General features: G+C 37.6%; 1 protein-coding gene across 1 annotated transcript; it reads right to left on the bottom strand.

The window, feature by feature from the left end:
• Positions 1-499: 499 nt before the first annotated feature.
• LOC127621703 (opsin-5-like) lies at positions 500-27807 on the bottom strand. Its single transcript, XM_052095425.1, has 6 exons — positions 27617-27807; positions 16068-16152; positions 8913-9075; positions 5775-5902; positions 2380-2714; positions 500-1138 (listed from the first exon to the last, which is right to left on the bottom strand). The coding sequence occupies exons 1-6, from the start codon at positions 27617-27619 to the stop codon at positions 500-502; spliced, it is 1353 nt and encodes a 450-aa protein (XP_051951385.1). The 5' UTR covers positions 27620-27807.

Here is a 27807-nt window from a genome sequence, read left to right on the forward strand (position 1 = left end):
GGTTTAAGGTTTAGGGACGGGAGGTAGGTTTTGTTGATTTAAAACTTGATATAGCATTCATTTTAAAATCCTCATCCATTGGGAGACCATTTAACTCATGAATGGCACCACACAGTGGGCATTTCACCTCAGAACTGATACCATACGTGTCATGAACCACGTAATGTAATTTTGCAAAAATGCTGGCACAGTCATGTAATTTTCCAGAGATCAGGCTGAAAAATGCATATATTGTGTTTGTATAAATTCCATCAGTAGGAAGGAAGATATTTTCAATTTTTGTTTAAAAATTATTTGCTAAAAAAACAAAAATAACCCAAAATAGTCTTTCAGTTTTCTGTATGAAACCTCTGTTTTACAAAAACATAACATTAAAAAACAGTCATTGGAATCTTTTACAGACACATCAACACACAAACAATATTTTCTCATAGTGGAGGCATATGTGAAAGTCTGTTTACTCCCTTCTGAGATATATACCCATGCATAGGCCCAAGTCTTAAGATTTGCCGTTTTTGGCAGCTTTGCTGTGAGCAGGCACCATTTCCAAGGTGATCTCCAGACTGTCAATCTCTGAGCATTTCTGACCCCTCACGATCACTCGCACAGATTTCTTCACCTCCATTAATTGGCTCTTTGTTCTCCGTTCTTTCACCATTCTGCATCCTTGTTCTAGCACGGGCTCCAATTCTGGCTTGGATCTGTCCTGCAGTGACAACTGTACAGTGTTAATCTTGACCGGACAGGGGCGTGGGTAGTGTTTAAATTGCTCAAATGGGTCGTTGCACCTCTCACAAGGGCAGTGACATGGGCCAATTGGCCCACCCATTGATTCGGAGATGGATTGGGCTCGTCGTCGCAGGGGTCGCATACTGCAGTGTGAAAAACATTTGCACAGGCAGTGGTGCACACAAAACCCATGCAGGGAACGCACGTCCTTGCAGAGGAGGTGGCGGAAATTGGGTTTTAGCAAGAGGTAGATGAGCGGGTTATAAAGGGTGGAGGATTTGGCAAACATGGCTGGTACAGCGAAGGCTAGGGGTGGGATGTCATCGAAATGGCCAAATGCCGCCCACATAGACACCAGTGCATACGGACTCCATGCAGAGAAGAAGCCTATACACACTGCAACACTCAACTGGTGGAAGAGATAGAAAGAGAATTCAAGAAAGAATTGTGAGAACGAGAGCAGCACTAATTCTAGAAACTTTATGTGTATGTACAGTACAATGCCAGTACAATTTTTTAGTAGAAAGTGGCATACTGAAACGTCACGTAGACACGAATGCAGATGTTTAAGGGCTTAAAGGCTGTTAAGAGAAAGTGCTTTTGCACACTTGGCTTCTGAGGACACGGCTTATGTGTCCATGTTAACGCATAAGAGAAGTGTTTTTGAAGAGTGCGTATGTGCTCAAGTGTGTTGGCAGAATCCCAAAGTCTGATGCACTATTGCAGCACAATCATCTGTCACATTTAAATAGTCTACACAGCTTTTGTGTCTTCAGTAGCTTTCTCAAATTAAACGGCTTTCTGGAGTACGTGTAAATAAGCAATTATAATTTGATATCCGCAGAAGTTATTACTCCACTCCCTGCATAGCATCATTAATGAAAGCTCTATATTGTTGAATCAACGTGTTTAGAACGATAGATGTGCGACATAGTTACTTTGGTTTGGGGAAACATTCATGACTAGCTAGTTCATTCATGACTAGCTAGTCTCCAACGATGCATCATACTATAGTGGTTATGCAGTAAGTTACGTAGTTGTATGGGAAACGCACTCCAGGTTGGGTTTAGGATTAGGGGTAGGGTTAAGGTTAGTTATAGGTAGGGGTTGGTGTAGGGTTTCTGTGGGACTCTAATTAAACACAATAAACATGGTGCAGTGAAGCCCCTATGCTACATGTTAGTATTTAACTTGTTGTGCAAATACTGTAGCATCTACCATTACTGGGACAAATGTATAAATAGCATCTGTCTTTTTGAAATAGCCCATTGTCAGTAACGTCACAACAATGAACCATGATTTGCTATCTGCTAGAGGGTTAAAGGTAAAAATAGGGGGAGAGACATTCTCATTCTAGAGAGTTATTTATTGGACAAAACCAATTCATTCGTACAAGATGAGTCATCAATATTTTCTGTTTTCTCAGAAGAGAAAGACTGATAATTTAAAATGCATGTGTCTATCTGCTGAAAGTGAATTTTGTTAACATGCAGGAGTACATAAGCATAAAGATATGCACCTCACAGCTTATAGACATTGACTAAATCCGCAAAACTAAAATGTTTGCTCTATGGGTTATTTCAGCAAAACCTTAACATCAAAAGCTTTTTTAAGGTCATGACTGGTAGTACATTTATGAAAATTTCTCACCTTCACTATGATGGTCTGGATGTTGGCCATGCGTGTCTGTGCTGAGATGTGTTGCTCTACCGCTCTGCGAGACTCTCGGACTGTGAGCAGTATGCGTGTGTAGGAGACAATGATGATGCCGCAGGGCAGCAGGTAGCAGGCGATGAAGAGCACAGTGATGAAGGAGCGGGCGATGGAGTCGTGATTCGACCAGGCCCAGTCGATACAGCAGGCCGTGCCATAGGGTTCAGGACCGTACTGCCCCCAGTGAGCAAGGGGGGAGCAAGCAAACACGAGTGCATAGGCCCACGCGCATGCTATTAGCACACAACCATGTTCATAACTGAACCTATTACCTAAAAACACATACATAAACAAGTTAATTGGTGCAAATATAATAGGTATCACTAACTAATAACTGAGTACAAGTGTTTTTATTTATATGTGCCAAAAAGGTTCTCATGCATTCGTTCTAATTTCTAGGAATCTGGATTATTAGGGGCCAAGCACCGAAGGTGCTATGGCACCTATTATTTTAGGCTTAGAAACCCTATTAGGACTAGAAACCCTTTAAGGACTAGAAACCCTATTGTTTTTTTTTAGGATTCTTAGGGGGCCAAGCATAGAATCTGCTAGAACCCTATTGTATTTGTACTGATTTTCTTCTTATTCTTTTTTTTTCTGCTCTAAAAGTGTCTGGGTGTCAGAGACCATAAGTCATGGAGACACCAAACTTGGCAGTTTACTTTTCGAACTCCTCTTAGACCCTTTTAGGTTCTTAAAAAATCGATTTGACAAATTAACAAAAATGGCCACCAATGGCCAATCAAATTTCAGCACCTCATCCTAGGCAGTTTGCCCGATTCTAACGAAACTTGATAAACATAATTTACAGACCCCATTGTCTGCCAAAAATTATTAAAATAAGATAAAGAAGATGTTTTGGGGTATGGCCTAAATGACTAATTAGCCTGTATCTTGTAAGTGCAATTTTTTTAAATAAAAAAACTTATTTCTGTGAATCCATCAGTGCGTCCAAATCATGTGGTCACTTGAATTTCCATTTCCGCAAAAAACTTTTCTACCATTTAGATTTTGAACTTGTCCTAAGCTGGTTTCCCAATTCACACAAAACTTTGTATACATTATCTATAAACATTCCTGACAAAAAAGTTATCAAACGGACCCCTTACATTACAGTGGCTGCCATCTTGGATTATGATGTTTATGTTTTTTTCCCTACTGTTTCTTTAAACTTTGTCCGATTTACCTAAAAAAATGGCTAAATAATTCTTCAGACTAAGCCGCACATAATTAATTATATTGAACTTTGCAAGCACATATTTAATGAGGTGGCCGTGAAAATGGATTTAAGGCTGTATCTCGGCAACCATTTCTCCTATTGAATCGAAACTTGAATCGAAAATCGATGCTTCATGAGGACCATGGTCTGAGGGCACCTGCAGAGTTTTGCGACAGTGCAACTTATGGGTCAAAAGATGTGAAAATTGGTATGCAGATTTCAACTATATCAGGTCTTCCCATATCGACCATACTGCTTCAACACCATATTGACATTTTATTAAAAAATTATATATCTTTTAAAATACATTGTCAGATTTAAAAGAAAATTGGTAAGCATCATCCACATCATGTCCTGATGATACTTAATCAGTTTGGAGATAGTGCCACTTGTAGTTTAAAAGGTAACCTACACTTGTGGGCTAACTTTAACCTCAGGAACTCTCTTTGCCACTCAATAGGCATGTCAACTGAGTGGCTCAGTGTGTTAAAGCAGTTAGAGTCATAAAATGTCAAATTGAAGGTTCATGGTTCAATTCCCATCTCAGCAATTCATGCATAAGAAATATGTTTAGTTCTGGAGATTTTGTACTTTGCATACTGAATGGAGGCTTGGCTTTTCCCCAATCAAATGTTGATTTTCATCTTCGTTGAAAAGTTACATGAATATAAAGTTGATCATGGTAAAAGCTGTGCTCAGCTGTGTTTCCTCTAAGCTTGGTATGTCCCTTTGTTGACTGGCAATGTTGTGGCTGTGTGGTGCAGCACACTGAACTGTGGAAAGGAAAGTCGTGGGTTAAAATCCATATGGGGGCGATGGGGTATGTGCTTGCTCTGTAAGATCTTAGAGTTGTGCACTGGTTGCCATGCTGATGCTTGGCCCTGTAATTGTTGCTTGCAGCTTTATTTTTACATGACATCGTTAGTAATTAGCATAATACATGCCAAAACCACACTGTTAAAAGTGCTAACCTGAAATTGTTACCTTAAAGACCCATTTCAACTTGATCTACAGTAACCCTTAAAAAGGAGTTTTGTTGGTCTAACCTAATGTAAACAGTTATAGTTACGTTAAATACAATTTTAAAGATTAATTATTTAATTTGGATGTTACCACATGACACTAGTTGAACAAACTTAATGTTTTAGAGTAGTTTCAGGTAGACAAAACCAGACACCCAAAAAAAAAGAGAAACCAATATTTTGTGTAACCACCTTTGCCTTCAAAATAGCACCAATTCTCCTAGGTACACCTGGATACATTTTTTCGTAGTTGATGTAAGATATGATGTTCCAAGATTCTTGGAGAATTCACCACAGTTCTCTATCTATTTAGGCTGTCTCAGTGGCTACTGTCTGTCATGTAACCCCAGACAGTTCAGTGAGGGTCTCTGTGGAGGCTATGCCATCTGTTGCAGGGCTCCCTGTCCTTCTATTATATTATTTTCTATTTGTAAAAGTAATGTTTGGGAGTCTAAAATGTATTTGTCCTCTTGACACACTAAAGCTGAAGATATAAATAACCATCTTAAAACAAATGTTTTAGTGAAACATCTTATGTGCCTAAGAATTTTGTACAGTACTACATATATACTGTATTTATAATTAGATTTGTTGATGCCATGATCATGCATATATTCAGTACTGTGCAAATGTTTAAGGCAGTTTATTTGCATAGTGAAGATGTTTTGGTTGTTGTTGATGTTGTTGTTGTTTTTTGTTTTAAAGCCACGAATAATTAATTTAATATAAAGTGCGGTAACATAAAAAAAATATTAAACTAAATCTATCTAAATGACCACCCGATGGCTTTAAAACAGCACCAATTCTAGGTACACTTGCACACAGTTTGTCAAGGTTGTTGGCAGATAGTTTGTTCCAAGCATCTGAGAACTGTTGGAGAACAGTACTATGTATTTAGAGTGTATCAATTGCTTCTGTCTTTTCATGTAGTCCTAGATGAGCTCAGTGATGTTGAGCTCATGCTGCATCCCATCAGATTCTATGTGAAAACATTTGCTCACAGATTTTATGCATATATATGGGTATGCGTGGATAATGAATGAGACCCAATGTGTATGTGTATGTGTGTGTGTGTGTGTGTGTGTGCATACCGTGAAGTGGATAGCAGACTTTTAGACAGCAAACAATGCTGAGTATAGTAAGCGTGGTCAGAGAGCAGATCCCAAATAAAACACCACAGAAAGCATAGATTATACACATTGTCCTCCCATAAAGCCACCTGCAAACACAAATAGTACTGTTCAAAATAAGTGTAACTGGTTCTTTGCAGTATCTTACACAGTGTGTACACAGGAAGCAACCTACAACGCATGCAACACAAGCTTATCAGTAAGGTTCCCTGGCCCATTTTGGGGGTATGGAGGCCTTCAAAGATATGTCCATTGCAGGACCATAATCCAGCCCTGTTCACACATATGATACAATATTCTTTTGTAAAATAAATAAATAAACTTATTGAATCATATTACAGTATATGATTGTGCATTTCTGTGCATTTCTTATCGTGAAGAAAACTAACAATACGCAGCTTTATTAATAAGAGAAAGGTTCTTTTTGTTTAGTTAAAGATGCATTGAAGTGAACAGAAAGGTGAGAGAGGAAGTCTTCGCTCCCATGATACAACGCAAAAAAATATGTTTTTGATTTGTTTTTGTTTTTGGCTTGTTTTTCCAATATAAATATCTAAAACTGCTTTAAAACAACGTACATTATATTTAGCAGCTTTACTGCAGAATAAATAAATGTTATCTGAGAATGTTGAATATAATTTAAAAAAATTAATATTTTAAAATATCTAAAGTTCTTTAAATAAAGATGCATTCACCTGAGAAGCAGCATAAAATATATTTAGACTTCTTTTAGAGAATAGATCTTGAATATAAGTATATTTAGCCTTTACTGCATTCACAGAAGTATTACCAAGTGATAAAATACATTTATATACAAAATACACTTACTGTATATTTAAGATACGTCTAAATATAGTTTATAAGTTGGTTCTCATGTAAATGTTTCTTGTTTTAAGAATGTTTGGACATTTTTAAATGGAAAACAAGACAAAAACACTTGATAACAACAGGATTTTTTGCAGTGAATATTTTTACTGAATTAATTAATCGTTAGATTAATCAATTATCAAAAAACAAATCGTAGTTGCAGCACTAGTGTGAAGTCACACAAACATTCTTTCCATGTCTGCACACATCATCATTACCTTTCAGTTTACTGGCCGGCTTTCCCTTGATGGAGCAATAAAGTATGAATATATATTAATAATTATGTTAAGCATGTGTGTGTGTGTTTGCGCCTCTTTGCTTTGGACTATAAGAATAATAAAGTGACAGCAAATTGTATGTGAATAAGAGAGAGAGAGAGAGAGAGAGAGAGAGAGAGAGAGAGAGAGCGAGAGAGATCTTATATTTTGTACACTTTTGTTCACTCTTTGTTTGTATGCAGCTCAGCTGTAAAACCCTCAAATGTAGGTACCAAGAAAGTGGCTTCTCATAGCCAAAGTAATAGTTCACCCTAAAATGAAAATTCTCTCATCATTTACTCACCCTCATGCCATACCAGATGTGTATGACTTTCTCTTTTCTGCAGAACACAAATGAAGATATTTAGAAGAGTATTTCAGCTCTGTAGTTCCTTACAATGCAAGTGAATGGGGACCAAAATGTTGAAGCTCCAAAAAGCACAAAAGCACATAAATTATTTTATGCAGCATAAAAGTAATCCATAAAACTCCAGTGGTTTAATCCAAGTCTTCTGAAGCGATCCAATCTGTTCTGGGTGAGAACAGACCAAAATGTAACTACATTTTCTAAACTAAACTGAATTTTCACTATAAATCGTAAAATCAGCATTCTCCTTTGCGATCATGATTTCAAGCTTAATTACACTTCCTTATTTTGGTCTGTTCTCACCCAAAACCAACTGGATCGCTTCAGAAAACTTTGATTATCTTTTAAACGCATACTTCGGGGCTTTAGAGCCCCAGGACCTTATTCAACCACCTGTACCTCATAAATGTTTTTGGGGAGTTGTGCCCACACCTCTTTAGTATTGCTCAATATCTCTTTAAAATAGCATGATACAAAAAATGCCAAAATTGCACCAAAAAAAAGTTTAAGTACCAAAAATGTATAGGGTCTCTAAAGACCCGAGGTATGTAAGAATGTTGTTTTTGTTTTATAATTATTTCATATCTTTTTAAGTTTACTATCACAGGATGTCTATTTCTTTGTGTATCACAAGATAAATGAGTATTATAGTCATACAAATAAATACTATATCATGTTGACATTCTGCGCAGTGGTGAATTATTAGTATTTTATATGCGTAAGCACATACACAATTTACATGTTATTTCTTACTCAAGGTGGCACTGATTCCAGTGATTGAATTGATTTACAGTTGACATTGTTATTTGACTAAGAAACAACATTGACACTTGAAAAGTATGATATTACTTTTGTCATTTGGGTATACTTCTGAAATAATGTAAGTTGTATCAATTTAGACTCAACAAGTGCCTGAGAAAATACACATAATATAATACATAAGATACACATAAGTTACAAATACATTAGACTTGTGTAGATTATGTGTTGTGTATGTAGCTCAATATGTGTTTGACAGCCAGTTGCATCACATGAAATTTCAGTGTGAAAATAATGAATCCTGTTTTTGATTTGTTCTAATGTGTTGCATAATCTCTTTATTTATGGAAAATAAAACATAAACATTTATCAAAATACATTTTATTGTTTTCTACTTGTCTTGAAAATATTTTGAAAATTTGACACTGTCTGGACATTTTGTACATCCATTTATGATAGATATAAGTGCTGGGTCTCTAAAAACCCAAATATATAAGAGTGTTTTGGAACCATGCATTTAAAGGTTGAACCATATTAGTCTTATGGATTACTTTTATGCTGCCTTTATGAGCTTTTTGGAGCTTCGAAGTTTGGTTCCCATTCACTTGCATTGTATGGACCTACAGAGCAGAAATATTCTTTTGAAAATCTTTGTTTGTGTTCTGCTGAAGCAAGAAATTCATACATGAGGGTGGCATGAGCGTGAGTAAATGTTGAGAGAATTAAAATTTTGGGGTGAACTACGCCTTTAAGTTGTACTTGTTTAACAACACCAAAGTAATTTGTTTAGTTTGTCTGGGAATGTATTTACACAACACACCTTTTTAATACCTTATTTTTATTTCTCACCTGTGGGCGAGGCTAGAGGTGACAGCAAGGGGGTAAAGGCTGAGGGTCATGCCCAGGTCACTGATGGCCAGGTTAATAATGAAGAACTCTGCTGGTTTTAAGAGGTGTTTCCTCTTGTAGGACACATACAGCAGCATACTGTTGCCACAGAGCGAACAAACACCTATAACACAGAAATTGTGGTATGAATATAGTCCAGTCAAACAATCTGAGACCACTATAAATAAATAGCTTTTTTCCCCATTTAAACCTGGAATTGAACACAAAGTTTAAGAATTATGGACATTTTAAAACAAAGAAACCTTTTGACATAAAAGATTCTGCATATTTTCTCGGTCACTAATCAAACGCAAGTTTGTGACATTGGCCATGTTAACTCAATGTAATACAGGTCAGATTTCCTTGGTTTTACTGAAACACAACATTCAGGAACATTCTCAAACAAGCTGGGATAACATGCATCATGGTTAAGAAAGCATCCAGAGTGTGGAGAAATGTTATAAGTCATTAATGAAATTAACAACTTATCATCCATCTATTGCATACAGTGTGTGCATGCTATATCCCAACAAGTAAAATAATTACAGTGGTGAGAAAAAATATGTGAACCCTTTGGAATGACCTGCATTTATGTATAAATTTGTCTTAAAATCTGGTGTAATCTTGATCTGTTACAATAATGAACAAACACAATCTGTTTTTACTAATAACAGAAAAAGTTTTGTAATGTTCATGAACATTTTGAATACATAATTCAAACATTCACAGTGTAGATGGGAAGAAGTTTGTGAACCCCTAGGCTAATGGGGGAAATTCGACAATGAGAAAACATAAAACCAGCATGGTGTCCATTGGTGTTTTCCAAAAAAAAAGCAATTGTAGCGCACCTGAAGTTTTCACTGACACTCCACAATGCTTCTGGGAAAATATTTTGTAGACTGAAGAAACTAAGGTTGAATTGTTTGGGGAAAATGCGCAGAACTACGCATGGCGTAAAAAGGGCACCACATACCAACGTGAAAACATCATCCCAACGGTGAAGTACGGTAGAGGGAGCATCATGATTTGGGGCTGCTTTGCTGCTTCAGGGTCTGGACCACTTGCCATCATCGAGGGAAAAATTAAGTAACATTTTATCAAGATATCCTACAGGATAATGTAAGGGTGGATGTGCACCAGCTGAAGTTCAGTAGAAGTTGGGTGATGCACCAGGACAATGACCCTAAACATCAAAGTAAATCCACTACAGAATGGCTTCAAAAAAAGAAAATCGACCTTTTGGAGTGTCCCAGTTAGAGCACAGACCTTAACCCAATACAGATGCTGTGGAATGACCTCAAGAGAGCCATTCACACCAGACATCAGTATGACTGAGCTGAAGCAGTTCTGTAAGGAAGATTGGTTCAAAACTCCTTCTGAACGTTGTGCTGGTGTAATCTGCAGCATCAATCTGAAACTCTTGGTTGAGGTTATTGCTGCCAAAAAAGGATCAACCAGTTTTTAAATCCAATGGTTCGCTTACTTTTTCCACAGTAAGTTTAATGGGATGTGTTCAATAAAGACATTGTGTGTTTTTAGCTAGAGCACATTGTGTTTGTCTATACTTGTGACTTTGATGAAGATGAGATCCCAATTTATGACAAAAATGATGTGGAAAACCAGCTAATTCCAAAGGGTTCACATACTTTTTCTTGCCACTGTATGTCTGAACCAGTTTGGTAGCATAATCACAGAACATGTTCAAGATGTTTTGCTAGAAATAATTCTGCAGTTAAAATCACATACAGTAATACAAAGACATTCATTGTAAAAACACATGTGGGTAAACCAATAACTGTGTCCTGAGGAATAATGGATAATTGTACATAACAATTCTTAATAATGATGTTATGTTCAACTTTGCTACAAACATGTAATTACAAAATGCCCAGAAACAAGCAATTATAAATAGCTTAATATTAAAGTTCAGACTGTTTTTTGTGTGTAAAATATATTATACATTTACTAGCATTGTTTTATCAGCGTCACAGATGTCCATAATTTACACTTGATTCAAGCCTCCAGAGTTGTGACTTTCACTTAGGAAACAATGATTTGGAGGACATTCCTTTCCTGTCAGATTATATGATTATGGTACAACAACTCATCTGCCTCAACTTGTGAGGCTACATCATAAAGGACTATCATAAATGCATTTTAGGTCTTTTAAGCAATCTGACAGAAATTTAACCTGGATCCCCATCTAGAACACAAACCTTGTATATTGCCAGGATACCGCATCAAACTTACACCCATAGTGCCTAAACCTCAAAATGCTGTCTGATCCCTACTTTAAAGGAAGGCACAGTGCACAGACTGCACACAAATTAAGCTTGTGTCCTCGGTTTACCTCTCTAAAGTGATAAAATAAGTTAAGTTTAATACATGTAACATTGGCAAGAGTTCCATCATAACTAAAGTTTCCACTGGCAAAGTTTCTTTGAGGTGTTAATCTCACATATAAAGAAAGGTCTGATCATATTACATATTGTGGTTAAAACAATTCTGTTGACTTATACCCACGGTTTTCAAACTGGGAGGGGCGCATCCCCAGAGGAGCGCCAAAGCTTGTCAGGGGAGGTGCGGAGATTGATAATAAATTCTCCAAGTAAAATCAAAAGATACATAAATATAATAAAAATGTAGTGTCAAGATCAATTAAACTTAATAGCTTAATGGACTTACTGTTTAAGACTTTGTAAACCCCTGACTTATACTTAAGTAATAGTTATAATCGCTGCCAAATGTGACTTTTCTTTTTTTATTGACTGTGATAAGTGTTTGCCTCAGATTCACATCATTTCATTTGTTTTGTTTTTTTAAAGAAAAATGTCTTTAAAAATGTTTAGCAATGTCACACTACACTGCCCACGTAAGAATAACATCCGTTCAATTTTAACCACTTTATGAGAACATTTGACTGAAAATTGAGCTTTGTTGAAATATCCATTTCCTTCTGTTCAGTAATCTGCTAGCCAAAATGGTATTATCCTGTTACATAATGTGGCTGACATATTGTCGAATTCACAATACAGAAAGAGACAAATGGAAAATGGGAAAGAACATAGAGAGCAATGGTAAATATAAGAGATACATAGGTAAGAGAGACAGGGAATTATGGAGAAACTCAATACTCTGTATGCTGAAATGAAAAAGCTAATTAACATTTGGCACGTTACTGTGCTGGAACTCAATCCACCTCCATTGTTTCTACATGGAGCGCATCAGTAATAGTGATTCTACATCAACCAATGCAGAATTATTTTAATCAAGCAGCAACGAGCAATGGAAGTAGCATTCATGTACTGTAAGTGAATAAATAAATTAGACCCAGGAGGGTTGTAAGATGTTCTGTAGTGCTCCACAGACAATATGTTTCACATAAATAATCAATGAACTCTGAAGAGATCCACACTGCATTTTAAAGTAAAGGCTATAATATTTGATGGAATTAAATAAGTAATACATTGATTACTTAAAAATAAATGAGTGAAATTAACCTTACTTTTTTTTTAAATAATAATAATATTTTCAAAGAATAATATATATTATCTTTTTTTCCAAACTATAATTTTTTTAAGCAGAAGTGCTTGACATAGAATGAAAAAGGCGCAGTTGACATGGAAAGACGCAGTTTGTATTTAATTTTCTCTAAAAAAATAAAAAATTATACCCTCTCACATGATTGGTTGGACAGTTTTTAGATATTCTTTTATTTTATGAGCTTTATAATTTAGGTATCATAATAACTAGTATAGGTATCAGTAAATCACGTTCGGCTGATAAGGTCTAAAGCACATAACTGGTAATCTGGTAATCAGAAGGATGCTGGTTTGAGCCCCACAGCCACCACCATTGTGTCCTTGAGCAAGGCACTTAACTCCAGGTTGCTCCGGGGGGATTGTCCCTGTATCAAGGGCTCTGTAAGTCGCTTTGGATAAAAGCGTCTGCCAAATGCATAAATGTAAAACAACAGGAAAAATAGGGAAAGTCTGCACGCTGTTATAGCTTGCAAATCTTTAGTGTCTTACAGCGTTTCGGTCAAAGATCTTCTTCAGGAATTTTATAAATTTCTCTGACGATTCTTCCAGTTGCAAGTATATCACAGTTACCATCATGATTTACCAGAGTTGTTTCTCAAATGATGCTGGCGATGTGCTGCGAACTGAACCAGAGAAGATTAATGGTGGTGGACATCCTCCTCCTGGCCTGAACTGAAAATGTTTTTACACTCATGTCAAACCATTTGTATTGACTTCTTGAACTGTTTTGATTCACAAAATAGCCTCATATAACAGCAAAAACATGCAGTGATAAATCAACATTTTGCAATGGGAATGCAGTTCATTCATAAACTTTTTTTATTACTGTTCCATACAGATGCTTGATGCGACTTTTCACTGAATTCTAAATTAAGTGGCAACTAACTGACAACTATACACTACATATCAAAGAGGGGCCTTATTTTTTATTTTGAGATTGATTACGTTGTGATTTTCAGTGGTCTCATAGCAGCCAAACTGATAAACAATGTTGCAATGCTAACGTTTATTCTGCAGAGTTACGATAATCAAAAGAAAGTTTAATCCACCGTGTTTTGAACATTTGTTTCTGCATATGTTTTCTAAACAGGTTTTATTGTCATATCATGTAGAAACTTTGACTCATTAATGCATATTATTTAATAAAAGTGAAGGTTTATCATTGACTGTAAATCTACATCAGTGCCGACATGTTTGCGAGACACACCTGCATCTGAGTGAAATCAGAGTTGAAGATTTGAGTTGAAGTTGTAAGTCCAACATAAAGTGGTGTTCCATTACAGTTTTCCCAGTATGAAGTTTAAAATTCCAAGTTAAATAGGAGGAAGCATGAATCATCACAGCAACAAACTCCAACAGAGTGCAGCGCGACTTTCTGTCCGGGGCAGAGACAACCCTCTACATTCTGGAGAAGCACACGCACACACACACACACACACACACACACACACACACACACACACAAGGCGAAATCTTTCTTTCAAACATCTAACCAACCTGCTCCTGGATCAAACACACCTGAACCAGCTTATCAAGGTCTTTAGGATTACTTGAAAATGACAGGCAAGTGTGTTGGAGCTCAACTCTGCAGGAAGGTTGCTCTCCAGGAGCAGGGTTGGTCACCCCTGATCTAGATGGAGCACAGCTGAATGTAACAGAACGCAGTGTCTTCAAAACTATTTTTAACATAACACTGCATTTTAAAAAGGCGATGATTATGGCGTCACAGAAACCGTGGTTTGCAGATACACAGTTCAGAAACACTGGTGCGCACTTACTAAGCTTATTACGGTGACCTAAATGAAGAACAGAGATGCACGTTCTGAGCATATTATGCATTATATTTTGATTATGCCCTGTTTTTTACTTATTGTATCAACTACATTATAACAGCCTATGTTAATGAATAGACGTTGGAACAACGAGACACAAAGCAGCAGCGAAAGACGTATGACATAAAAGTGCATACTGTATTTCTACATGTCTATGTGCCCGAGTACTAAAGTACACAAATGCCCATCCCTACTAAAAACCCTGTATTTTATTCAAATACCACCCACAATCCAGTATATGAGGCACAAAGTGCCCCAATGTGCCATGCATATTTAAATTAAATATTATTTTCAGTACAAACACACCTCCTATTCTATGTAAATGCAGCTCATTATAGAATGTGCCGGGTTCACAAACATCAGCACTATTTGACAGACTCAATTAAAGGAATGATCTGGGGTTCAAAACAAGTTAAGCTCAATCGACAGCATTTGTGGCATAATGATTATTACCACCAAAAATCATTTTGACCTACCCCTTCTCTCTTGACTGACAATTTTAACAACTTTACAGCTCAAATAAAACACAAATTGTAACAGAAGAATTAATCCAAGTTCTTTTCAAATTGTTGCCTTTAAACGCTCCAAAAATGGGCCACATTCACTTCAATTGTAAGTGCCTCACTGCAACCCAGGTTTTTCCTTTTTTTAAAGAAAAGGAGGGATGTGGTAATCAACACAATGCCACAAATGCTGTCGATTGAGCTTAATTTATATTGAACCCGGAATATTCTTTTAACTGGGTTCCAGTGGTAAATTAAAGTTTATTTTAGAGGGAAATCTGAGTACATTTTCTGGTGATTATGACACTAAAAACTGTGGCCAGTTCAATTGTGTATTTTGTTTGATATTCACATGTTTAAAAAAGTAAACATAAGATGCCAAATATACTAATTAATTAAATGAGGTTATTAAAGCATAATAAAAAATACAAATAAAATGAATAAATATACACAGATGAATGAAATAATTTTTTGCTCAGAGGGAACATAAAAAAAACAACAGTTTATGAAGAAGTTTGATAATTTTATATGCAATATTTATCAGAAATCTTTGAGGATATTGTCTGTTCATTTTCTGAAATGAGTGACCCACTTGAGCCCAATGGAGATTTTAATTTTTTTACCAACCCATAACAATCTTCCCCACATGTACAGTACACACATGTGCATGTCGATGTATACATAGCATTGTGTCCATTTATATATATTTTTTTTATCGTAAATTGCAATCAGATGGACAAACAATTTCAAATTTGAAGGCTTGTTTGGGATATTACCTGATTTGCATTCCTTGAGTGAATCGGGTGTTAAAACAACGCAGACAGCACATGGAAATAAAAATTACGCAATCAGAGAGATGTAAAAACAGTTATTATTGGCAGGCTCTGACCACAAAACCAATCTGTCTTACATACATGTGCAAACAATCGCATTCATACTGACACAAAACCATGAAAAATTAAAAATACTCTGTACACTTGTGTGCTGTTAAACTCACTCATGTTTACTTCGGAGCACCCAGGATGTTAATGCTCTCAACTGTACCACAATATGCATATAATTGCCTCTGCGATCTAACTCTTGCTCCCAAAGATTTGTATTTGTATAAACGTGTATTTGGATTAAATGGAAGCTCTGCACTGAAAAGGAAGACCTTTAATTCTGTTATGGCTCATAAAACAAGCATGATGAGAACTCACAAAACACCAGATGAATAAATAAATTAATTTAATCTCTTACCAAACAGGGAGTAAAACACGCTCACTGTGATGTCAGCAGCCACTGGGAGACTGGACTGGAAGGTGCTGTTGTCCAGTCCTCGCATCTGTACACACACACACACACACACACACACACACACACACACACACACACACACACACACACACACACACGTTTTGTTTACATGTTTTATGGGGACTTTCCATAAATATAATGGTTTTTATACTGTACAAACTTTATATTCTATCCCCTAAACCTAACCCTCACAGAAAACTTTCTGCATTTTTACAAAAAACATAATTTTGTATGATTTATAAGCTGTTTTCCTCATGGGGACCGACAAAATGTCCTCACAAGGTCAAACATTTTCAGGTATTACTATCCTTATGGGGATATTTGGTCCCACAAAGTGATAAATACACACACACACACACACACACACACACACACACACACACACACACACACACACACAGATCTTAGAGTAGTGCCAGACTAATTTTGACAATTGGAGCCTAAATTAAAGAGTGGCACTACGAGTGAGACAAATGTTCTCCCAAACAGAAGAGGTTAATGCTCTATCAAGTTTTAAATAAACAAAACCTGCTTCCATACCCTTGTGGATATATATATATATATATAGAGAGAGAGAGAGAGAGAGAGAGAGAGAGAGAGAGAGAGAGAGAGAGAGAGAGTTGAAGTCAAAAATGTACATACAACTTAGCCAAATTAATTTAAACTCAGTCTTTCACAATTGCTGACATTTAATAGTGGAAAACATTCCCTGTCTTAGGTCAGTAACGCCGCCCACACACTATTGCTGTTTCTTTCACACTACACAACTGTCTGTCTATAATGGGGTATCTTGAAGCTGCTGTCTTTGGAACATTATACGAGGAATCGGCGACAGGAGGTCACACATTACAAAACATTTCATTAGGAAGAATCCCAATCAACTCTGTCTGGTTTCCAATCTACGTTTCACGACAAAACGCGCATGATAAGTGAAACAGGACATGACGTAAGATCACGCATGAGACAGGCGTTCTCGCGTGAGACTGGAGTTCTTCCCACTAAACATGGTGGTGTTGCAATCCAAGTTGTTTTTGTGCTGATTTGCAGTGAAAAACCAAAAAAGAAAAGAATATGGAAGAGAACATTTTTGAAGGTTTGTCTGTTCTGCAGAGAGGTAAATAAATAATTTTGCAATGAATGCAGGTAGCTGCCTGCTAGTGTTGTGGTTCGACAAGGACAAGTTTTTGCTATGTTTTCTTGTTTCAAATAATTGAAAAGCTTATGTGTATGCTAATTTATTCTAATAGAAACTCTATGTAAGCCAATTTATTCTGATAGAAACTATATTATTGTGCTCACAACACAAACAGATGCATGATAAGACTGGGTTCATGGAGCTGCTGCGGATGACACATCAAAACACATTTCACACTGCAGGATTTGGAGTCGCAGACAAGTCTAGATATTTAAGCTGCTAAATATCTCTCGGGCATCTGTGATGCATCGGCACATCTTTGAAAATTCACACATAGGCTTTTATCTGCTATCTCCATTAACTCTCGGCGGAAAATCAGGGCTACAATCATGTAGTGTAAACTCAAAATCAGGATCACTAGCATTGCCTTTACATTTTTCAAACGTTTTGGGTAGCTTCTCAGAATAAGTTGATGAGATTTTTGCCCATTCCTCCAGACAGAACTGGAATAGCTGAGTCAGGATTGTAGGCTTTCTTGCTCGCACACGCTTTTTCAGTTCTGCCCACACATTTTCAGATTGAGGTCAGGGCTTTGTGATGGCCATTCCAATCCCTTGACTTTGTTGCCCTTAAGCCATTTTGCCACAACTTTGGAGGTATGATTGGGGTCATAATCCATTTGGAAGACCCATTTGTGACCAAGCTTTAACTTCCTGGCTGATGTCTTGAGATGTTGCTTCAATATATCCACATAATTTTCCTTGTACACCAGTCCCTCCAAACAGCAAAGCACCCCCACAACATGATGCTGCCACCCCCATGCTTCACAGTTGGGACGGTGTTCTTCGGCTTGCAAGCCTCCACACATAACGATGGTCATTATAACTAAACAGTTACATTTTTGTTCCATCAGACCAGAGGACATTTCTCCAAAAAGTATGATCTTTGTCCCCATGTGCACTCGCAAACAATAGTCTGGCTTTTTTATGGCAGTTTTGGAGCAGTGGCTTCTTCCTCGCTGAGCAGCCTTTCAGGTTATGATGATATAGGACTCGAATTAATGTGGATATAGATACTCAATACCTGTTTCCTCCAGCATCTTCACAACGTCCTTTCCTGTTGTTCTGGGATTCATTTGCACTTTTCGCACCAAACTACGTTCATCCAGACAGAATGCGTCTCCTTCCTGAGCGGTATGATGGCTACATTGTCCCATGGTGTTTATACTTGCATACTATTGTTTGTACAGATGAACGTGGTACCTTTAGGCATTTGGAAATTGCTCCCAAAAATGAACCAGAATTTTGGAGGTCCACAATTTTTTTATGAGGTCTTGGCTGATTTCTTTTGATTTTGAATCAGTCTGTCAACAGTCTGTGTGTGTGTTTGTGTGTGTGTGTGTGTGTGTGTGTGTGTGTGTGTGTGTGTGTGTGTGTATGTAAAAGGTAAATGTCTCTGTGTTTAGAAGTCTTCAGAAAACTGTTGTTAGATATGATGCATTAATTCAGATTTGATGCTGCTGGGTTTTGACTGGAAGGCAGATCTGTAATTAGAATTAAAATATCCATACAGTTTATTTTTTCATTTTGGCCTTACTTTGTGATAATATTGGATTTCATATGACTTATTACAGCTATGGAGCCAAGAGCAATGAGTGTGTGCTCCCTTCTGTTTTACCCCAATGTTGATTATTAAGGCAGTATAAAGTTTAGTATAAAGACTTTATAAGATCCAGAAAAAAATGGTCTATGTGCTTCTGTGGGTATCCCAAGGTTTAAAAAATAATTCAGCCTGTAGAAGGTGACATTTAGTACAAATGCAGTGTGTGCGGGGATGCAGGAGAGAGAGATTTAGGCTATTAATTGATTGTAGATGGCAAGATGTATATTTGTAATATCTTGGGTAATATATTTAATATTAAGAATACATTTATTGAAAAGACATTATTTTAGATAGGACACCGTATACTATGCTTGTTAAAATTTCTATGATGATAGCTCCCCCTCATGGGAAAAATGTAATTGCTTACTTTCACTTGTTTGTTTGAGTCCCTTATGATGAACTTGTTTATCCAGACCAGGTCGCTTGTTTCTCTTGCGAGATCAGGCAACACTGAAACTGGTATATCATCCACCCTTAGAATAGATTTCTGTCATTTAAAAAGAAACATATTAACCATTCTTTTATGTAGTACTAACCAGTTAATATAAGCAAAGGTGGCTGAGGAAACACTGAAACCAGAACTAAAAATACTGTTACTGCTCAGAACAAACTGAAATGAAGAACATATTATTTTATAGGTAGAGTAACAAACACATTCTGTATGTACAGTATATTAGATTTGACTATTCCTAAAAAATGGAAAATCAACCATTTTCTAAAACTCTTCTAATCTTATTATTTTGCATCTTTTGATTTAATTGAAACTGAAATATCATGCTTTTACTGCTTATGTACTAAAATAGTTTTTACATGTATAAGAACATACATAATTTGTAAAGATTAGCAACAGTCATTATCACTTAATTGTTTACACTGATATTGGCCAATCACAGCAAAAATCACAGTAGTTAAGCTGTGTAGACACTGCCAGCGACACCAACCCATTAATTTACAATGAGAGCTGGCGACCAGATGTGGGCGTGTCCAGTGATGCGACAAAGTTGAGACGAGTTTAACTTTATTCAAATGAAGAGCGAGTTACTGGAGCGACAGCCAATATGAGAGAAGATGGTAGAGCTCACGTGATCCTTCTTTCTCTCTCCTGCAGTAATGGAAAGATCAGGGGCCCACCCTCTGCAGCAGCTCATCAAACTGGGTCCTGTCAAGCCTGAAGTACTGCTGGAACCGGAGTTCATCCAGCCGCAGCTCTTGCACCAGCCGGTGGTACTCTCCATGCTGACTCCGAGATTGAATGGTTTTGTGGACCCAGACAGACCGGAGTTTGCGTTTTCGCCGCAGATAAACAGCCGCTATGGCAAAGAGCACGCCTTGTTTCTCATTCATCTTTGATATAAAGCATTTTATGTTCTGATTCCATTTATATTTAGTCTTTTCCTTCCAAAATGTTTGTTTTTAGCAGCAAGAAAACTGATTCGCTGTCAACAGCAATGGAATGGCATCCGTGAATGTCATTTATAAAAATTACTAGGCAACCAGTAGTGGGAACGCCACTAGCAATCTAACCGCCAGCCACTGGCAACCTGCAGCGACAAAGTGGCTGGCAGTGTGAACGCAGCTTTAGATTTACATATATTTTCTTTGCACTACGAATAAAAATAATAATAATTTGAGATGTTGTGAAGATGGTCATAGCTTTTAGTATTACAAATAATGCAAATGGTTGACCACTCCAAGTTTCATGTGGATGAAATATTCACTCAAGCAGAACATAAAATACTTCATAATGAAATGAAGCCAATGGTTTTGCGATTATTGATGCCTCTTATTCATTACTCTAATAAAAGAATAAAACAAGGCCTATGTGATCCAAAATTCACTCATCATTTACTCACCCTTGTACCGTTCCAGATGTGTGACTTTCTTCAGCAAAGCACAAATAAAGATTTTTAGAAGAATTTCTAAGCTCTTTTGGTCCTTACAATGCAAGTGAATGGGTGCCAAAAATGTTAAGCTCCTGAAATCACATAGGTCAGCATAAAAGTAATCCATATGACTAAAGTTGTTAACTCAATGGCTTCAGAAGCGATTTGATAGGTGTGGGTGAGAAACAGATCAATATTTAATATTTTTTAGTCTAGTTGCTAGAAATTATTCTCCCTGACCAGTAGGGGGCGCATGCATGAAGAATGTGAATAACCAGTTAAAATGGGGATTGACTGAGCAAGTACCAAGTCTGTCCAGTTTCCTGAGGCTGTCGACTAACCTGTCCTGTTCCCTGTGGCCATCGATGAGCCTGTCCAGTTCCTTGAGGCTGTCGACGAGCCTGTCCAGTTCCCAGTGGCTGCCGCCCTGCCTGATGTCCTACATTTCTCAGCGTCCGGCTACCAGTTGGTCGAGGCCGCCGCAGCGGTCACCCATCAGTTCGAACCTAGTCCAGAGGCCATCCATGGCCAGACAGACCCCTGTTCAAAAGCTGTCTATGGTCAGACAGACCCCTCTCCAGCAGTAGTCCAGGATCAGCCTGACCCTTCGCCAGCAGCCGCCGCCCAACCTGACCCTTTGCTTGCGGCCGCCACTAAGTCTTGATGTGTTGGTGTGTTTGTCTGTGTTTCTCCCTCTTGTGTTTAGCAGGTGCCACGTGGAGAACGTCAGCTCTATTGCCATAATGACTGATTGTTTCTCCACCCAGCTCGCCAGCAGCGGCACCTGCCTCCAGTTGCCAGCTCCTATCTTTCCTTTGTTCTGTCTTTGTTGGATTGCTTTGCTCTGTTACTACTTTATTAGCTTGATAGTCTGTTCTCCGTTTCCTGTCCTTAGTGTTTTTGGTCACTCTAGTTTTGTTTTCAGATGTTATTTCATCTCCCTTGTGAGTGCTTTGTTTTTGATTTTGTATTTTGTTAAGGTTAATAAAAGCCCTCTCAGCATTCGGGTCCTCCCTTACTATCCCGGGACAAGATTATGCTTGAAAATTCTGTTATACTCTATGGACCCGCTGGCGATATATCGCAAAGTAACTTTATACTTAAAAATTTTAAGTCCCCGGATACATAAATCTGGCATATGGGGTATTTGAAAGATTAGAATTTGAAATTTTCATAGAACACCATCCTTTTTGCATTTATGTTACATAAAATAATAAAATAAGGCCTGAAAACATCTGTCGCAAATAAGCGCCACCCTGAGGTCATGTGTTATTTTATGAGAATAAAAATATTTCACATAGCACTTAAATAGACAAATCATACATCGAATAAAAGCGCACATTCTCAGGAAAGACGAATGTACAGTTGTATTGCTTTAATAACAGTCTTAAAGATCCTCAAAAGAATCACAAATTTAAGTATGATATCAATGTGACATCAAACACAAACATCTCTTTTATGTGCCGATCATTGCTGCTGTAGTCCCAAGTAGCCACACACTTTATATCTGCTCTTACCTTAGGCAGTTTTCTTCAAAATTAGCCATTTATGAGCATCTGTGAGCTTGCTTGGGTAAATAATCTAAATCTTATCTCTTAGACGTCTAGAAAGAAATATGCGTGTAAAAAATTAGTTTTTGACTATTGATGAAATCACATAATTCCAAAGGGGATGATCTCAGTTTTCTAATGACACCTAGATTGAGCTTCTAGTCCACTCAGAGGCTGAGATACTCAATAAAACAATAGGGGTGGTTCATGAACTGAAAATTAGACTGAATGTCTATGGACGAGCACATCTGTGAGAGCTGAGATGCGTTACAGCACCACCTACATTTTAGATCTGTTTACTGTGATGGAATGTGATAGAAACAATTTGTTTCAAGTACTTTCTGCCATCTAGAGAAATTTAATTAAATGAAAGACGTTTGCAGGGAAAAAGATATAACAGAACCAGAATTTCATGCTTACAAAGTTAGGACAACAACAAATGCTTTCTGTTCATCATAAGATTTTAAACATTTATAATATTGTTATGAATCTTTTTTTTGTCTTTTTTAAATTTGTCTTTACATTTTTTGTCTATACATGCGACAGGGCTCTTTGTATAACTCAATAAGAGGGTACTCGCTCATCCAAACACATACAAACATCAATACACAGGGATAAATCAGAGAGCACCTCTAAACAGTGTTGTCACGTCTGCTTATAATTTTTTCATAAAGTCGGTTATAGATAAAGGCAATGGGTTTTTGTGCCCCAAAGCCTCTAGTCACCCCTCCCCTCTTATTTAAATTACCTGGTAGAATCACATTACTATACCTACATTTTTGCCATTTAATTGTGTCTTGTATGTATAGCAGCAATTTCCTGGTGAAATAAACACTAAAGGCCCCAAAACAACAATGACTTTTATTTATTTTCACACAAATAACAAAACAGCAGAATGTCAGTTCATAAAAATTTTTTCACTCTGTTACTCACACAATGCTATCTTGCACATATACATTTTAACGTTTGCAATACAGATTGTTCCAGTGCGGTAAAATTGCGCAGCAGCACAAATTATACAGTGCATTTATGATGCAAAGGACTGGGGTACGAGTTCTAATGTACTCGAGTCGACATGTGAGCTGAAATTGTCATAGAAGCATTACAGAATGACATGGTTGCTTCAGCTATTTTGTTCCATCTCACAGTTGCTTTTCTGACACTATTGTTTAAGTTTAGGTTTAAGGTTTAGGGAAGAGAAGTATGTTTTGTTGATTTAAAATTTGATAGAGCATTAACCCTAAAAACCTCATCCATTTGGGAGAATAATTAGCTTGCTTTTCTCTACCACACAGAGGACATTTTACCTAAAAACTGCTGTGATACGTGTCATGAAACACATAATATAATTGAGCAAAAATGTTGCCACAGTCAAATAACTTTCAAAACATCAGACTGTATTTAAAGGTAACTATGGAATTCTGGGCTCTCTGTCGACATCTGTGGTTGAAATATAACATTGAAATTTACTTGCAGAGGAACACTTTTTTTGTCATTATGCTTCAGCACTGCTTCTTCACGGATGAATCTGATGGTGCTTATATCACCGCCTCCCGCTGAACGTGTTTACATTCACATTCTCCCGTGAACGTCGACGGGGCCGAACAGAGTGGCAGATTTAAATTCTAGAAATTCTCCGTAGTGTACCTTGAAGATTATTCTGGTGTGGCAAGTCACTAATTTTAAGACCAAGTTGCTTGTTTTACTAGCAACATCTAGTTCTGCCTCTTATTCACCTGCCATTCCATCACGGCCTTCCGCCGTGAAAATCTCAGCAGAGAGATGAGGATTAGCCAACAAAACGGACACATAAATATACATAGGAATGCAGTTCTTCATGCAAACATGCCCACCAACCCTCCCCACACATACATGTACAGCCATTCACAGGGGAAAGGTCTGGGGTCTTAGCCTAGCTATCAATGCTCTCTCATTCAGATTAGTCTGAGCAAAGTCTTCACGTCTCCACTGTGCGTTCATAACTCCACATCTTTATGTATACCAACCCACTCTCTACAGGACATGCTTTCATATCAGTAAGCCCCACTGAATCTAAATCCATCTGCATTGAGGTCAGTTCCAAAAAGCAAGTGTGCTTTTCTCTTTTGTGTTGTACTGTCATGTACAGACTGCCACATACAGTGCTCATTCCATTTTACTAATATGATGAGAAAACTCCACCTCACATCTTCCTGAATTTAAAATGAGATGATAGGAGACTGTTGTGTATAAACTGAGGATATTCTGCACACTCAGCTCTCAGTTTGTGGTATTTAGTCCATGTTAATTAGCTTTGAAGTTTAATCTGGTTAAAGGGATAGTTCACCGAAACCTAAAAATTCTCTCATTATTTACTCCCAGATGTGTATGATTTTCTTTCTTCAGCTGAACATAAATGTAGATTATTAGAAATATCTCAGCTCTGTAGGGCCATACAATGCATGAATGAGTACCACAATTTTGGAGCTCCAAAATGCACATAAAGGCAGCATAAAAGTAATCCATATGACTCCAGTTGTTTAATATTTGTCTTCTGAATCAATGCAATAACTTTGGTGAGAAACAGATCAATATTTAAGTATTTTTAAAATGTCATTCTCCTCCCTGCCCAGTAGGTGGGAATATGCACGAATAATGCAAATCATCAAAAACAAAAAAGAAAGTGAAAGTGGAGATTGTAGTAAAAATGTTTCTCACCCACACCTATCATTTTGCTTCTGAAGACATAGACTGGTTCAAATGAAACTGGAGCAATATGGATTATTTTATGCTGCCTTTATATCCTTTTGGAACTTAAAAATCTTGGTACCCATTCACTTGCATTGTATGTACCTACAGAGCTGAAATTTTCTTCTAAAAATCTTTGTTTGTGTTAAGCAGAAGAAAGTCATATAGGCCTACATCTGGGATGGCATGTGGGTGACTAAATGATTAAAGAATTTTCATTTGTGGGTGAACTATTCCTTTAAGGTTTATATTCTCAACTTTAGGAGTACACTAGTAAATAGATGACTTCAAAGCTAATATAAATGGACCAAAAGACAAACTACACATATTATATTTTTCTTCTTGGAAAACAGACCAAAAGTATTGATGACTTATCTCGCACTACAGATTCTTGTCCAATCAAATGATCTATAGAATGAGAAAGCCCCTCCCCCAAATACCACCTGCAACCGACTAACAAGGAACAAATCATGGCTGCAATTAAATGTAAAGCCTTTTGGCTGTATATAAAAAGGGACGAGCCCTTCGATATGTCCTGCCTACAACAGTTTCAATAGGAAATTTGTCAACACAGAAAGGTTAATGCTCATCATGCAATTTCATGGGATTTTTAACAAGGTTTTGTGGAACTCGTATCAGTTCTCAATGCAATATTTAGATAAATAGTCTATCAATATGGGGTTTTCCATAGTTGATTTTTACAATATTACATATGGTCCCAAAGAAACAGCCTAGACATGATGCCATAAACAAGTCTGATTATAATCATCTACTTGTCAATTTTGGCATACCCCATTTTCAGACATATTCGTATAAGCATCAATGAAATATAATCTTGAAATGCTGGGTTACACTGTAAGAGCTCTATAGGAATCTATCTCAAATTACTAGATTATTGAAGGAGGGGTTGCAGTCAAGGGACGGATAGAGAAAAAAAATGCATTTACAGTAAGCATCCTTGCCAGACCTCTCCATCACTGGGTGCTGAGTCTGAGATTCCCAGCACAGCAGGGGTGGATTTAGGCATGGGCGACATGGGCAGCCGACTGGGGTGCCTGATTGTGCCAATCCGCAATCTTAAAATATGCAAAGTAATAACAAAATTGGTTTAACCAAGCTATTTAAGTCAGGCAAAAAATGGACAGAAAGACAGAATGACAGATAAGGACTCGAAGAAAAGATTAAAGTGTTTAAATAATACAAAAAATAATAATAATAAAAAAACTCCAGATTTGGTAAGCAAAAATCTTTTTCTTTCGTATTTTAAACTGTTAATTGCTTTAGGAACAAGTTTCATTAGAGCAGTATGCAAAGAGAGGTGCAACACTGCTTCACTAAGTGCACAAGCCTTCGATTTCTTTCATTCACTAATATGACCAAAACCATGGGAAAATTATATCACATAAGTTGTGGGGCTAGATAACAACCCCTCAACAAGTTTAAAGGGTATACACCAATCAGCCACAACATTAAAACCACCTATCTAATATTGTGTAGGTCTCCCTTGAGCCACCAAAACAGCACTAATCCGCATCTCACAATAGCATTCTAAGATAATTAACTTCTCACCATAATTGTACAGAGCAGTTATCTGAGTTAGAAGAAGATGTGTCCGTCCGCAGAACTGCTCCTCACTGGATGTTTTTGGTACCATTCTAGTAAATTCTAGAGACTGTTGTGCGTGAAAATCCCAGGAGATCAGCAGTTACAGAAATACTCAAACCAGCCCATCTGGCTCCGACAATTAGGCCACACTCCAAATCACTGAGATTCCATTTTTCCCCATTCTGATGGTTGATGTGAACATTAACTGAAGCTCCTGACCCATATCTGCATGAATGTATGCACTGCTGCCACACAATTTACTGATTAGATAATCACATGGATGATTGATGGAGTCAGATGGGCTGGTTTGAGTATTTCTGTAACTGCTGATCTCCTGGGATTTACACTCACAACAGTCTCTAAAAAGTACGTAGAATGGTGCCAAAAACAAAAAACCTCCAGTGAGCGGCAGTTCTGTGAATGAAAATGCCTTGTTGATGAGAGTCAACAGAGAATGGCCAGACTGGTTCAAACTGACAAAGTCTACAGTAACTCAGATAACCCCTCTGTACAATTGTGGTGAGAAAAATATGCTCTCTGAATGTTATTCTGAGATGCGGGTTGGCGCTGTTTTGGCGGCACGAGGGGGACCTACACAATATTAGGCAGATGGTTTTAATGTTGTGGCTTATCGCTCAGTGTATGCATGGAGAATGCCAACGTGGGGCACCACAACAGATAAGAAAAGCGCAAGAACCACGAAAGACCCTCTGGTTTATGGCGTGCATTTTATCCATTGGCTTTGCTTCTGTGTCACGGCACCAAACTCTCGCCTCTACACCTGCCCCACTGCGCGTTATTTATCCACATGCTCTTTAGGACACATTCATTTTAATTACTAGGAAAATTCCATTAATGCAAATTGGGTTCCAACAGCCTTGTTTGATATCTCCTACTTAACTTCTCCAAAAACCAGCCCCACTCTCCTACCATTAATGAAGCCGTCAGCCTCGCCACTCCTCGGGAAGCCGAAGGGACACCGCTTGATCCGTGATGTTTCCTCGGTTCATTTGTCAACGCTCCGCAGTTCGAACCCACATCGCGGCGGCACGCGCAACCGAATGGATGCGCGTGAGAGACCAAAAGCGAGATCAGACCTTCCGGTGATCAGTCCGCGCGCA

This window comes from Xyrauchen texanus, chromosome 28, assembly GCF_025860055.1.
Source record: "Xyrauchen texanus isolate HMW12.3.18 chromosome 28, RBS_HiC_50CHRs, whole genome shotgun sequence".
In the NCBI taxonomy this organism is placed as follows: Eukaryota; Metazoa; Chordata; class Actinopteri; order Cypriniformes; family Catostomidae; genus Xyrauchen; species Xyrauchen texanus.